This window comes from Anas platyrhynchos, chromosome 3, assembly GCF_047663525.1.
Source record: "Anas platyrhynchos isolate ZD024472 breed Pekin duck chromosome 3, IASCAAS_PekinDuck_T2T, whole genome shotgun sequence".
Taxonomy (NCBI): Eukaryota; Metazoa; Chordata; class Aves; order Anseriformes; family Anatidae; genus Anas; species Anas platyrhynchos.
In genome coordinates, this window is record NC_092589.1 from 93090078 (window position 1) to 93103612 (window position 13535).

General features: G+C 36.7%; 1 protein-coding gene across 1 annotated transcript in view; it reads left to right on the forward strand.

The window, feature by feature from the left end:
- Positions 1–13535, forward strand: part of EYS (eyes shut homolog) — a 530119-nt gene that overhangs the window by 414042 nt on the left and 102542 nt on the right. Inside the window, exons 20-21 of the mRNA XM_072035108.1 lie at positions 4465–4573; positions 8385–8605. Of these exons, the coding sequence (XP_071891209.1) occupies positions 4465–4573; positions 8385–8605 (330 nt within the window). The remainder of the gene's footprint in view (positions 1–4464; positions 4574–8384; positions 8606–13535) is intronic.

Here is a 13535-nt window from a genome sequence, read left to right on the forward strand (position 1 = left end):
AGCAGCTATGAAAAATCATGTTATTCTAAGCCAAACACAGAAAAGAAGTCTGAACCTCTTCTCATTTCAAGTCTGTGGAAACAAATATTCAGCTACATCAGGCCTGCACCTTAGCATTTACAGGAACAGGTTGGGCTCCACATGGCTCCAGACCTAGTTAGATTACTGTAAGAAACGCTCTGTATATCATTCCCATGTGTCCCACACACATACATGTTTCCCATACCTGCTCTCCACACACTCGGTTCTCTTCCGCTACGTGAAACCTTTTTATATCATTACAAGTGTGATGTGCATGAATCAGACCAATTGGTGCCTGACAAAATAATCCTGCAATAGGAATCATATTGCATTCTATTCAGTCACTGTCTCTGGAGGTAAAAATACGCCGGCTTTGAATGCAACTGAAATATGCCACTGAGATGTGAGGCAGATGGACTGAAATGCCTTCAGCATCTAAACAAGTGAAAAAGCACAACTGAACTACAAATACATCAAAATTTAAAGATGTCGGTGATTAGCCACTTTTATCTCAGGTGTTCTTTATGTGAGGTCAGTATCTCATAATAGGAGGTTAATTAGAAAAAGAAAGAAAAAATGTCAAGAGAATAAATCATCAGTTCGGTTTTATCTTTTCTAATATAGATAGTGGATTATTTTTTTATATATGAGGTGTGTGTAATAATACTGCTGCATTTATCTAGCTGTAAGATTAAGACAGATTTAATCTTGGTTTATAAGAGAAATATTATCCAGTTGTACAGTTAGATGAAGAGACATTTTATTTCAGGTCATTTCTACTGCAGAACATTTCAAGCATATTCTTTTCTCCATCATTGTTTTTAAAAACTAGAATAATTATCTTTCATATGTCCATATTTTAGTACTTTGTGAATGCAAATGCTGTGGTAAAGATAGAGACAGAATTTCTGTTCTAATTGCCATTTTTCATTATTTTCATAATTTTCTCAGAAAGCTGTCTTTTGGGCTGAAATTTTCCATGCTCTGTCTCTTTTCAAAAGCTCTTCTAAGCATATGTGAGTAATCTAGCAAACTCAAACAGTCCTAATTTTGTGGTAATGTAAGCATGAAAAATATGCATTTTTCTCACATTTCAAATGACAAGTTTTTCATTTCTGTGACATAAGACAGAGAGAATTTTCATGTATTATTTGCTTGGAAGTTCTTGCAAGGAAAGGAGCAAACGCTAAAGGCAGTGGTGGCAGCAATCCTAACATGAGCTCCGGAATACAGGGCAGTAGATTGCTGCTTACAGCCTCTGCTTTCTTCCCACAGCTCAGTCACTAATCTGCAGGCTGACATCAATCTAATCGGCTCTTCTCTTTGAGTTTTCATTGCTGCATCTTAAAAAAAATATATAGCTTTATGTTCTTTGTGAAGTTGAGAGCTGATGTTCAAAATCACAGTGTAATAGCTGCTGCTTATAGGTATTTATTATTTCCATTTTTCTGACATGTTACTTTAAAAGTAGAATGAATCACCAGATATACCTGAGTAAGGATAACCGTGTTAGCATGTATACGATTTAGGATACCTGGGATTAGCTACATAAAGATACTGCAGTAAAAACTGTTTCAGCATTGAATAATCTTTAAAGTTTATTTTAATTGCACCTATTTTTATTTTTCTATGTCTTTTTTTCTTTCCTTTGCAAAGAATCAAAGCAAGAGAACTTATGTACCCAAAGCAGTGATAATGTTTGAATACCAGACATTTGCAATGAAAATTTACAATGCTGAATTCAGCTTGGTAGGCTAATTGCTTGAAGCTGATCAAAGTGACATAGACCATGCTGTTCTATTCTTTTCTATCAGACAAACATTCTTATTTATGAATATTGTCACATCACTTAAAGCTTTATTCTTTGTAAGTTGGACTATTGTCAAATGTGATATGTAGGGTTAAACCTTGAATTAATATAGAAACTGCAGAATATGCAGATTTCAGAAATCTTTCTGAAAAGCAGGGACAAGGCAGGGGTGAGGAAGAGACACTGCCATGGGTATATTAGGTCGATGCCAAAAAATCCGACTGGTGTCAAGGAAAGGTTATGAGTTGCTTTTCCCCACAAGAAGGGTAAATTTACTTTTACCTGAGAAATTATCTTTATACACCGTGATTTTCCTGAAGAATTACCAGCAGCAGAAGTATTAGTAGGAACATGAAATGAAATTCAAGGTATTTTTCCATACCGTGAATTGGCTGGAAATCAGAGTAGATAGAAGTACTTTCTCCAAACTTGTCCTTATGTAAGTATTTAAAAAGGGAATCACAAATGCCCATTATTTATTGAGAAGGAGCTTGTGTTTATTCAGTTCATATTTTATAAAGATATTGTGAAAATTAGCTAATCTTCAGAATGGCAGATAATGCTGCTGACTCCCTACATTAAAAATGAAATGTTATTATATCTTTATCCTACGTAAGAAGGAACTTAAAATATTAACAACTTCATTTTTTTAAAACCTAAAATTAAAGAAAAAATGAACATTTTTCTAATTCAGTTGAATAGTCTAAGAGACTGGGTCTCATTTTTAAAGGGCAATCTAGAAGATGCCACTCAAATACCTGTCTTGTAAACAACTTTTAAAACACTGTTGTTCCTGATTCAATAGTAGGAAAAGTGTTGCATACTTACAAAGGTGAAATAATTTAACACATTTCAACCCCGTGCAGCAGAATGCAGTGAAAAGTCAATGAGTAAGTATTGACTGAAGTAGCTCTGGAACCAGAAGCAACATAGCCATTAGAAAGGCAGGATTTATTTATATGGGTGCATCACCTGCTGATATAGACATACTGCCTATGTGACTTGTGTTGGTGGATGTACTGTTTTTTTCCTGCTCACTCAGATGTCATTGAACTGCAGTTAGTGTTAGAAATGTACCCATATTCATTACGGGCCTGATACTATATCAATTTATGTCAATACAGTGTTCCCAGTAACTTCACCCAGAGGTGAAAACTGAGGCTCTGGATTTCATGCTGGATCTACAGATAGGAGGATAGAAAGTAAATCTGTAGACACAAGTACAAAAGCAAAGCTCAAGGCATAACACAGGATAAATTATACCATGGAAACAGACAAACAGGTGGTGGTACATGAAGAAGTCAGCATTCAAGAGTGTAGTAGGTTTTGCTGCGGTTCATCCAGGAGTAAATTTATCTTTGGAAGGGCTGAGGTGTGTCATTTATAAGAGTAGTAATATCTGCTTGTAGTGTTCAGGGCATCATGGGCTTTAAAATATGTTAACTCTTTCATAAGTCTGAGGCCTGACATGAAGATTCAGTTGCACCAACACAAAACAGTTTATGAGATTCCTGGCATTGTCTCTTAGTTCAGCTAAAAACATGTGAAATTTGGCAGTCCAAATAAATGTATACATTTATTTCAGGATCAAAATATTGTGAAAATGTAACATTTTTCTTGTTAAAGGCATTACTCTGGAAACACAATTGTATGGATATGACTGGGTAGAGTTTGATGACCTGTATGTTAGCGTTTGTGCATGTAGTCAGTAAACATGAACATGATTCCTAAAAGGAGGCCCATCATACTTACTTTTAAAGTATTTGAAAATTCAAACTGAGGATGGAAGTGGGAAACACTTGTACAGAATTATCAAAGCTTGGTTTTAAAGAACCTATCAAGTAATATTCTCATATTCTGCCATTGCTGCAATAATGTTTATGCAAATTCCTTTCTAAATACTATATATATATTTTTTATATATATTTCAAAATCATCTTGTAGGATTGGGTTTTTGTTATTGATATTATTCATAACATTTCCTGAGATCTCATCATAGAAAGAACTTACAGAATTTGGGGTGTCTGATTTAATGTTCACTAGTGCTTGCTTTACAAATTCCCTTAACATTATATTCTTCTTTATCTATGAAGTTCAGTACCAGAGTTTACATAAACAGCATGCTTCCCAAGTAGCAATAAGTATATCACTTAGTAATCTTGCTGCTCTGAGGTATGCAGCCTTTCATTTCTTACTCCATTTCTGTTTCCCCTGTAGGGCAGGAAGAGGAAATTTCCACCTATGGAGTTCAGCATCATTCAACATTGATGATACTTGTCCAACAATCTTCTATACTAGGGAGACCACATGTCAGCCACACTTAGCACTTACAATTTATCAGTACCAACTTACGCATGTAAAGATCTCTTTCTTCTTCATCTCTGTAAACGTTTCAAAAACTAGAGTCAAGAACAGCAGGAAAGCAAATAGAAGAGGGACATTAAAAGAAGAAACTTACATCTTTTGTGTCCTGGGTAGTCCATGTAGCCATAAAACTAGAATTCTTATTGTCCAAAGGCTGTCATCCCTCATGGAGTCAGAAGCATCTTTTTCACCTTGCCTTTGCTGTATGAGATTCGAATACTCCTCTGTCAGTGGCATAAACAGTAATGAGATCTTCTGTTTCCTTCCAGCTATATGTTGCCTGTTAGCAGTCCTGAAGGGTACTGCATGATTGAAATGGCTGCAGATGGAAATCCTCCTGTACAACACAGACTCTCGCTCTCATATCAAGCATCTCAGGTGAGTCTGCAAAACATCAAAAAAACAGTTATTTGCTTTGAACACACAGATATCATTATATGCACTTACTTTCTCTTTAATATGTCATTTCACATAAGGCATCCATAGTATTTCCAATGATTTCTTCAGCTTACTGAACCCTGAAACGTCTATTTCAGCTGCTTAAAGTCCATGAAAAGGACACTGATACAGCAAGAAGAAAAATAAAATGTTTGCAGTGTCACTGACTTAGGCCACAGTGCTGCTAGGAACAATTCAGATAATGCCTAGCAGTAATCCTGGTTACTTTTTGTTTGCAATCGACACTGTATAGTGGAAGGCAGTTATGAATCATCACTGACTTAACCTGGTGTCAGAACTGTTGCTAGGATTTGCCTTCTGAACAGTATTATAAATATGATTGTCTCCATTTTGAAACTGGTAACAGAAGATTCACCCTAAATGGGCAACAGGCCAACTTTCCCAGATCTTGAGATTTTCTGTTATTCTTTGTCTCCATTTTATCACCTGTCTTTGCTCTGCATTCTAGCATCAGAATGGGACGTGAGAATTTGAACTATGACTGAGAGTTCACTTTATAAGTTTATTCACTAAGAGACAGTACAGTTAACTGTAGAGATACTAATCATGATGTGCATTGCATGGTATGCTCTGTCAATTAGTAATAGGATTTCTTCCCTGATCCTTCTTAGTCAATATCTGTGTTTACTTAGTTTGATAGGAAGAATTAACTTGTGTTAGATATTACTATTACCCCAATTATTTCTCTTTTCCTAGCTTCAAGATGATCATCCTGGTTTTCTGAAGTAGAAGTTGTCTTTTTCTCTTCCTTTATGCCTGGGGTCTATAACTATGTCAGAAAGTAAATCTATCATTGATGGCAGCTTCTGTGTACAGAGTCTGTGGAAAGAGCTTACCCAACGGTATATAATCATGTGGAGAAGCCAGCAATACCTTACTAAAAGAAAAACAGGTAGACACCTTTGATGTCATGCTCATACAGCAGAATCTTTCTGCCCCTAATCAGGAAATTTCTTTCATTCATAATAAAGTCCACAACACTTTATCGCGCGCTACAGTTACCTTAAAGGAGGCTATAGCGAGGTGGACATTGGTCTCTTTGCCCAAGCACCAAGTGGTAAGACAAGAGGAAATGGCCTTAAGTTACACCAGAGGAGGTTTAGATTGGATTTTAGGGAAAATTTGTTCACTGAAAGGGTTGTGTAGTATTGGAACAAGCTGCCCAGAGAAGCAGATGAATCACCATCCTTGGAGGATGTAGAACTTTTTTTTTGTAGAAAATTTGTAGATGTAGAGCTTAATGACATGGTTTAATGGTGGAGTTGGCAATGCTAGGTTAAAGTTTGGACTTAGATGGTCTTAGATATCTTTTCCAACCCAAATGATTCTATGATTCTTTTCTGTTTCTTTTTGTGGGCGTCCACAGTTGTGTTTCAGTTCATATGGATTTTTGAAGTGAATGTTCTGGTCACCCCCACTTAGCACACTTCAGTTCATGTTGCAGAGCATTCTTGGACCATGCTAGCTGAATCCTCGTAGAATAAAGACATTCAAAAGATGCTCTTTCTAAGTGCACTTACTGTTCTGTAACCACTAACAGGTATTTCATGAGACCAAATTATATTTAATTCAGATAACCACTTACATGGTGTATAGTATGGATGTCAGATACTCACGACTAACTATTGTGCTTTACAGATCTGTTTCTAACCTCCTCAAACCCCTGTCTTCTTTACACTTACACAAGCAACGAAAAAAAAAATAGTTTCGTATCTCTAGGAGGACTGAGGATTTTTTTCCCCTTAATGGCCAAGTTGATTCTCCTTACCACTATGGCTCTAGGTGAAGAAGGGCCATTTACAAATAAGTGTTAGAAAACAAGCATTAGTATTAGGAAAGTTACTATAACGTTACCATAATGTTATGTTAAGGCTGCTAGGTTATTAACAAGATTAACAGGAATTTTTCTTGTGTGCTTCCTTAAAATATATTCTGGTTCTGTCAGTTTAACTCAGAACAGGACCTTTACAGGAAAAAATGTGCTTTATGGTGTACTAGCATGAGTTTGAACATCTAACATATTATGATAAAAACCATTGATGCATGAAACTGAGGAGAGCCAACTGAAGTTATTCTGTGGTTCACTGGGTCTGCCCCCAGGTCATCACTTTTGTAAAATAAGTCCAATAATAAAAAGGTTGTGCTGCAAGAGAATTGTTAGATACATATATGTTAGATATATATATATATATATTTATCATAGACATTGTACATTCCAGCCCAGTGCTTTGCTTAATTCTGTAACAGGTTCACAGATGGAGAGAAAATGTCTGTCTGCAAATACTACTTACAAATCTTGTCCGAAGCTATGCTGGTTTACAGCTATGTTTGATAGGAGAGAGAGTCAAGTGATATGAAATGAATTTGACAAGTGCTGAACTGATGTCTTTGAATTCTTTCCATGTGAAAAATCTGATTTAATTTTATCCATGCTCTAAAAGGTGTAGTGTTTTCTTTTTCTTTTCTTTCTAAATGAAATGCATTGTAAGTAGAGGAATATCTGAAGGCATTCACGTTCATTGTATCTCCAAATTTCACTTTAGATTGTCAGCAGCATAGTTCAAGCAGTGATAAAAGCCATATAAGAAACAGCAAAACAAGATAATATAGATGTGTGAAATCTAGACAAGTCAACATGATGTTTCCCTCCTTCTGCTCCTAAATTTTGCAGTTGGTGTCTGGATATGATAGTGAAGGACTCCTTATCTATAAATTATCTCCTCACGTAAATGATTTCTCAGTTTTACACATCCTGTGATATATTCATTATTCCATTGATTTATTCATACTTGAATTGACTAGGTTTCACTCACTTTCTGGATTGGTGGCATTGTATAAGTAAATTTATCACAGAATGATAATGAATTTCTTTACCTGATTTTTTAAATTAAAAAAAAAAAAAAAAAAAATATATATATATATATATATATATATATATATGATCATATATATATGATCTTTTCAGTTCCTGATAGGCAAAGGAACTTAGGCATGGTGAAGCCTCATATCAGAGCTCCAAATAGTCAAGCACCAGCTTTGAGGGTGGAATTCATAGTACTGAATGAGTCACAAAACCTTTAAAAGTTATGGACAAGGTTTTCCCTCCTAGATAGGCAGCACAAGAACACTAGGCTTGGTCAGACCCAGTATGAAATTGTTTTGGTTGTTTCCTTGGCATCTTTATCAGGATGTTCTAGGTACTTATAACCCTAGAATTTACTAACTAAACCTTTCCCTTTTCTCCTGGTCTTCACTATAGTGGTCCATTTTTGTCACTCATCTAGAAAATGCAAAATCTTTCTTTCATAATTCCTTTTTGGGGGGATTCTGGAGGTCCCAGATCCTAAGGAAAAGCTTTATCCTTTAGTATACAGTTTCTCCTGTGTTCCTGTGCCAACTCTCAACCAAGATTGTAAAACTTGTGTAAAATGAGGGAAACACTAAGAAAACCTTAAACCATGTTTAAAGTTAGTTAAGTCTCAGAATTCAAATTTATATTTCATAGAACATATGTTGTTTTACACATTTGAAGATATACACACACATAAAAACAGTCTCTTTGTACGAAGTAAAATAAAAAGAGAGACGTTTAAAAAAATCCTACAAATATCATCAGTTTTGACCATCTTCAACTAATGGCTGTTTCCTTTATCTCTTATTATTCCTTCATTGCTTATAGTACCATCACACACCACATTCTTTTCTGCTGTTTCTCTTCTTGTTTCGGCAGATCGCCTTTGGATCGATCTTTCTTGGAAACGTTCCTGTTCATGAAAAGGTTCCTCGATGTGTTGGGCAGATACATGGCTATAAAGGATGCATTAGGGATTTTCAAGTTAACAACAAAGAATTGTTCATCATAGATGAGGCTCTCGGAGGGAGGAATGTTGAGAACTGTAATGTTCCAGTATGTGAATATCATCCATGTCACAATGGTGGGACCTGCACTAGGTAAGAGTTACCATTTTATCATCTATGTACACAGTGGCTGGTAGGTTCATCCTTAATGAGAAATTATTATAATTTTCTGTGTAATAAAGTAATCACCTATCTTCTGTCCCGATAATGCTTCATGCCTAACCAGAGAGATTTTACACCTTATTTGCTTACATGAAAACAGATATAAAATGTAATGTCCATGCTACATGCATATTGGGTTGCTGCCAGAATTCCTTCATGGTCAACTAGTTCACCTATAAGGCATGGTGACTAAATCAGACTGTTTTCACAGATAGGACAAGATCACATAAGGTGATCTTCTTCTGTCTAACAACTCTATATCCTGCTAGGCCTGTACCCTCACCCATCCTCTCGGTGTTCTGGATACACATCACATGCATTCATCACCATGCTATGAAAACACCAACAAGTGAGTCATCACCTTCAGCACTTATGAAAAAGTATACTCAAAGAACCTTTGAAAGTTAAAGTGCATCAAATGAAAGAAGAAATGGGATCCAAAAGAGATGTGGGCTGAAAGCACAGAGGATGTTGTTTCAGTTGAATGATGGTTCAGTTGAAGCACAGTAAGTTTTTAAGCCATAGTAACTTGTCTAAGGCACTCAGAATTTGAGAACTGCATTTCTGTTTAAAATTGATGGTAATTGGTAAGTAGTTGCCATGCCTGTTTTATAAGTATTCAGGTTCTGCAGTTCTGACTTAATAACATATATTTGCCAGAACAGGATTTGCTTTTTCAGAGACTGATCATTCCTCTAGATGTCACAAAACAGATTGTGTCTCAGGATATGAAAGTCCCATTTGGATAGGTCAATAGATAGGGATCTTCAGAGGTGCAATTCCTGCATCCCAAAGTCCTGATGCTTCATTTTGTCCACAGTATGTGCAACACAGCTCCATCACTGTATACCATGTAATTAACTAAGGGGAGAACAAATTGCTTCTGCTTTTCTGAGAAGTGATGAAATGTATGTGTGTGACACATCTACAAGATTCATTCTTGATGAGTCATGTACCCATCTTCTACAATTTCTTTGTGCTGGATGTAAACAGGGTGACAAGGTGCTGGCAGGCATTTTACACGGACTCTGCCTGACAATGCCAGGGTCAGAAACCCATTTCTTCTCTTTACTGATCCCATTTTCCACAGCTTTTCATCAGATTGAGGAGGTACGGAAGAATAATGACTTTTATACCTCCTGATCAACCTTGTCAGGTCTTGCTCCAGAGTGTCTCTAATGTGGACGTGAATACTCCTCAAAGTTTTTTCCTCTAAATCTATTGTCTTAAAACCTGAATTGATTGCTTCAATGAATGAAGCATCTCCCAAAAGGAACGGAAATATTCTGTGAGAATAGACTCTTCCTGCAATTCTTTCCAGGCAATTCCTTGTAATACTATTTAGGAATCTATGTATCAAGTACGTAGTCTAACAAACTCTATATAGTAAACAGATCAACTTTAGAGCTGTAGTACTTATCACATTCTTCCTAGTTACAAATGTTCCTTAATACTTCTTGAAGCTGAAAGATGCTACTCTCTCCCTTAGCTCCACAATGGTTTATTAGTTGCTTTATCCTCGAAAGTAGTTGATAAACCACTATTCAGATTGCAAGGAACCCTGTAGTGGTTCACACCATATTATATGTGGAACAGGAAAACTGAAAAAACAGAGGTGAATATTCTGTATATAGTTTCTATGGAAAAAAAAAATCTCAGTCCCAGTGTTCAAATGGTGCATGTAGACTACACAACATTGTTATCTTCAGGTAATGATTTTATATTTATGACTGCAAACAATAAACTGTAAATAATCTATTGTTTTTACATGGCAAGGTTTTAGTAGCATGGGGCTGCAGGGATAGCCTCTGTGAGCAGAGCCCAGCAGCTGCCCCATGTCAGAGCAGAGCCAGCTTCAGATGGCTCCAAAAGGGACCCATTGCTGGCCAGAGCCAAACCAGGGAGTGACGCTGGGTGGGCCTCTGAGAGAGCAGATTGAAGAAAGGGGAAAAAAACATCTTGTGGAGAGCCCCTGCAGGAGCAGGCCCCGGGCTGGAGCTGCAGCCTGTGGGGAGGAGCCCATGCAGGAGCAGGGGGCCTGGGGGGAGCTGCTGCCCACGGGGGACCCGTGCTGGAGCAGTTTGCTCCTGGGGGATGGACCCCATGGTATGGAGCCATGTGGGAGCAGTTCTTGAAGAGCTGCTGCCTGTGGGCAGCCCCTGCAGGCTCGGTTCGGGAAGGATGGCATCCCGTGGGAGGGACCCCGCGTGGAGCAGCGGCAGAGAGTGACCGTGAAGGAGCAGCGGAGACAAAGTGTCAGGGACTGCAGCCCCCATTCCCCTGCACCGCTTGGTGGGAGGAGGTAGAAGAGGGTGGATGGGGGAGAAGGTGTTTTGGTTTTTTGTTTTGTTTTGTTTCGTTTTTCTCACTGGTCTAGCTTGTTAGTAATGGGAAATAAATTACATTTATCTCCCATATGCTGTCTGTTTATCTCTTGGCAGTAACTGTTGAGAGATCTCCCCGTCCCTTTCTCAGCCCATGAGCCTATTTTTCCACCATATTATCTCCCCCTGTTGGGTTGAGGAAGGGGAGTGAGAGCAGTGTGGTGGTGATGAGCTGCCCATCCGTGTTAAACCACCATGTCAATAGTAGTAATATTCCCATCTCCACCATTAATTTTATCCATTTGCCTACTTATTACTGGAAACAACTTAGTAACAACTTAGTTGTATTTATTGTAAATTTTTTTTTTCAGATGAAACAAGCAGTAATTTGACAACTCTTATGAAACTATTATTGACTTGTTTCAGATGTTGTCAGTTGTTTCACTTACACTGTTAAGTGGCAAGAAAAAAAGATATATTTTTTATTGCATGTTATTCTTCAGGTGCTTGGCAACTAATTAGAGCTTTTGCTTTTGAAAGGCCATGAAGTATTATATAATGAATAACTCAACCATGTTTTATAATGAGCACTGGAACTTGTCAACACATACTGCTGTGCATAGGCAGGTGTGTTTCATAAGAAACATTTTTTACAGTCATTCCTAAATGAAAGTTACTTGCCTGACAGGGGTCAGACACTGCCCCAGGGTGTCCAGGAAGGGCCATGGTGATGGTGATGGGCCACGCAATCACCATTTTGCCACAGTATGAAATTAATGAATGCATCATATTGTGGAAGTCAAAATCTCTTGTTATTTTTATTCTTTTGAAGTTATATCTTATGTCTATGCTCTAAGAGCCCCTCTGCTTTCATAAAAAAAAAAAAAGTGTTATCGCAATTCCATTTATATTTTGACTAAAAATCTGTGTGTAGTACAAAAGGCATTCTGTTTTAAACATATGCTCTATCAAATGAGTTTTAGTATGAATCTAAATTTATAATTCTTTACATAACTGTTATTTTGTTAGTTTTTAAAAACTATTCTCTTTCATTTGTAAATGCCCTGTGACTTTTAGAAACACTTTTGCACGTTCACTAGCTCTTTCACTGCACTTTAAATCCATGCTAAATGTAGCATTCCAGAGAGTGGTTTATTTCAGAGGAAAAAATAACAACTATTCAGTAAATTTAGGACTTGAGTGGCATATAGTTCTGTGGCTAATTTTGTGAAATCAGAGTTCATTTTATTTTAAGTTCTTGTTTGGAAAGGGCATGGTAAGATTAACCTTGGAAGCTCTTAATATTCTGTGTGGCCTCTTCTTCGTGTGAGCCAGATGTTGCAAACCAAGCTTAGTGTTAATTAAGAAGACACATCTGTGTGTAGGAAATAAATTCATAAAATTACTTCACCAATGGTTTGACAATTGTCAGCTGCAATGCTAGTAGCAGTTGATTAATACATTTGTTTTAAATTGTATAAAGACTCGGGAAAATGTAAACATAGACAAGTTTGTTTTTTGTAGTGCAGAGTACAATCTCAAAGTTAATTGCTCCCACGAACACTCATGTTTCCAGTGTCTCAAACTATTCTCACAGTGATTTTTCTTACTGTTGTTGTTCCCCATGTATTGGTGCAGCAGATGGGTCTATTAATGTTAATCAATTAGCTAAGACTGAAAAATCAAACTCAATTAGCAATAAATTTCAATAGAGAGACACTTATCTTCAGATTTCAACCACGATGAATGCCATATGCACCAACTATGCCAGGAAAGCAAATTTTCAGTTTTGGTCCCTGAAAGTGCAAGAAATACCTCCCCAGAAATGTAGATTACATTTGCAGTGTACCTTTACAACTACAGATAGGAATGGCCATATTTTAAATCATATTTCAGAAACTGTCTGTTTTCCACATGTTGAAAGAACATACCATTCTTCTTAAGTTTTAAAGAACTAAATCACGGAATGAGAAAATCAGGCTGAAGTTTTTCCCAAACTTCATCTGAAAAGGTTTTTAATGCCTTTTTTAAAGTTATAAAGTGAATTTTAAATTAGCTTTATTTTAAGCAAAAATAAAATTTATAGTGGAACATGATGAGTGATACAATTCCATATGTTGCAGCTATTGAGGAGAGCAGGTGAAGAGGTGAAGTGACGACGAATTTCATGTTCCTTTCTTCTCTATATATTCTCAGTTGTTACGATTGTTACTTTTTTTTTTTTTTTTTTTTTAGAAAAAGAGCTCAAACTGAAGACCTTGGAGACTCTAAAATGCTATTCTGACTTTGTTTACGTCTCATTTTCCATTTCAAAGGGGTTATTCAAATATTGAATCTTTCCCATGACATATGCTAGAAATAATTCTTGTGCTTCCTTGTGCCCATAAGCCAGAAATGCATGTCAAGTCAGGTTTTAGCTGAAGGAATTCATCTAAAGGTAAGGTTTTATCCCTTTATAAATGTTTTTCTCAGATTTTTAGCGCAGGTCTACATTATCAATCTCACAAAATCTGATTTGTGGGGTGTTTTTTTTTTGA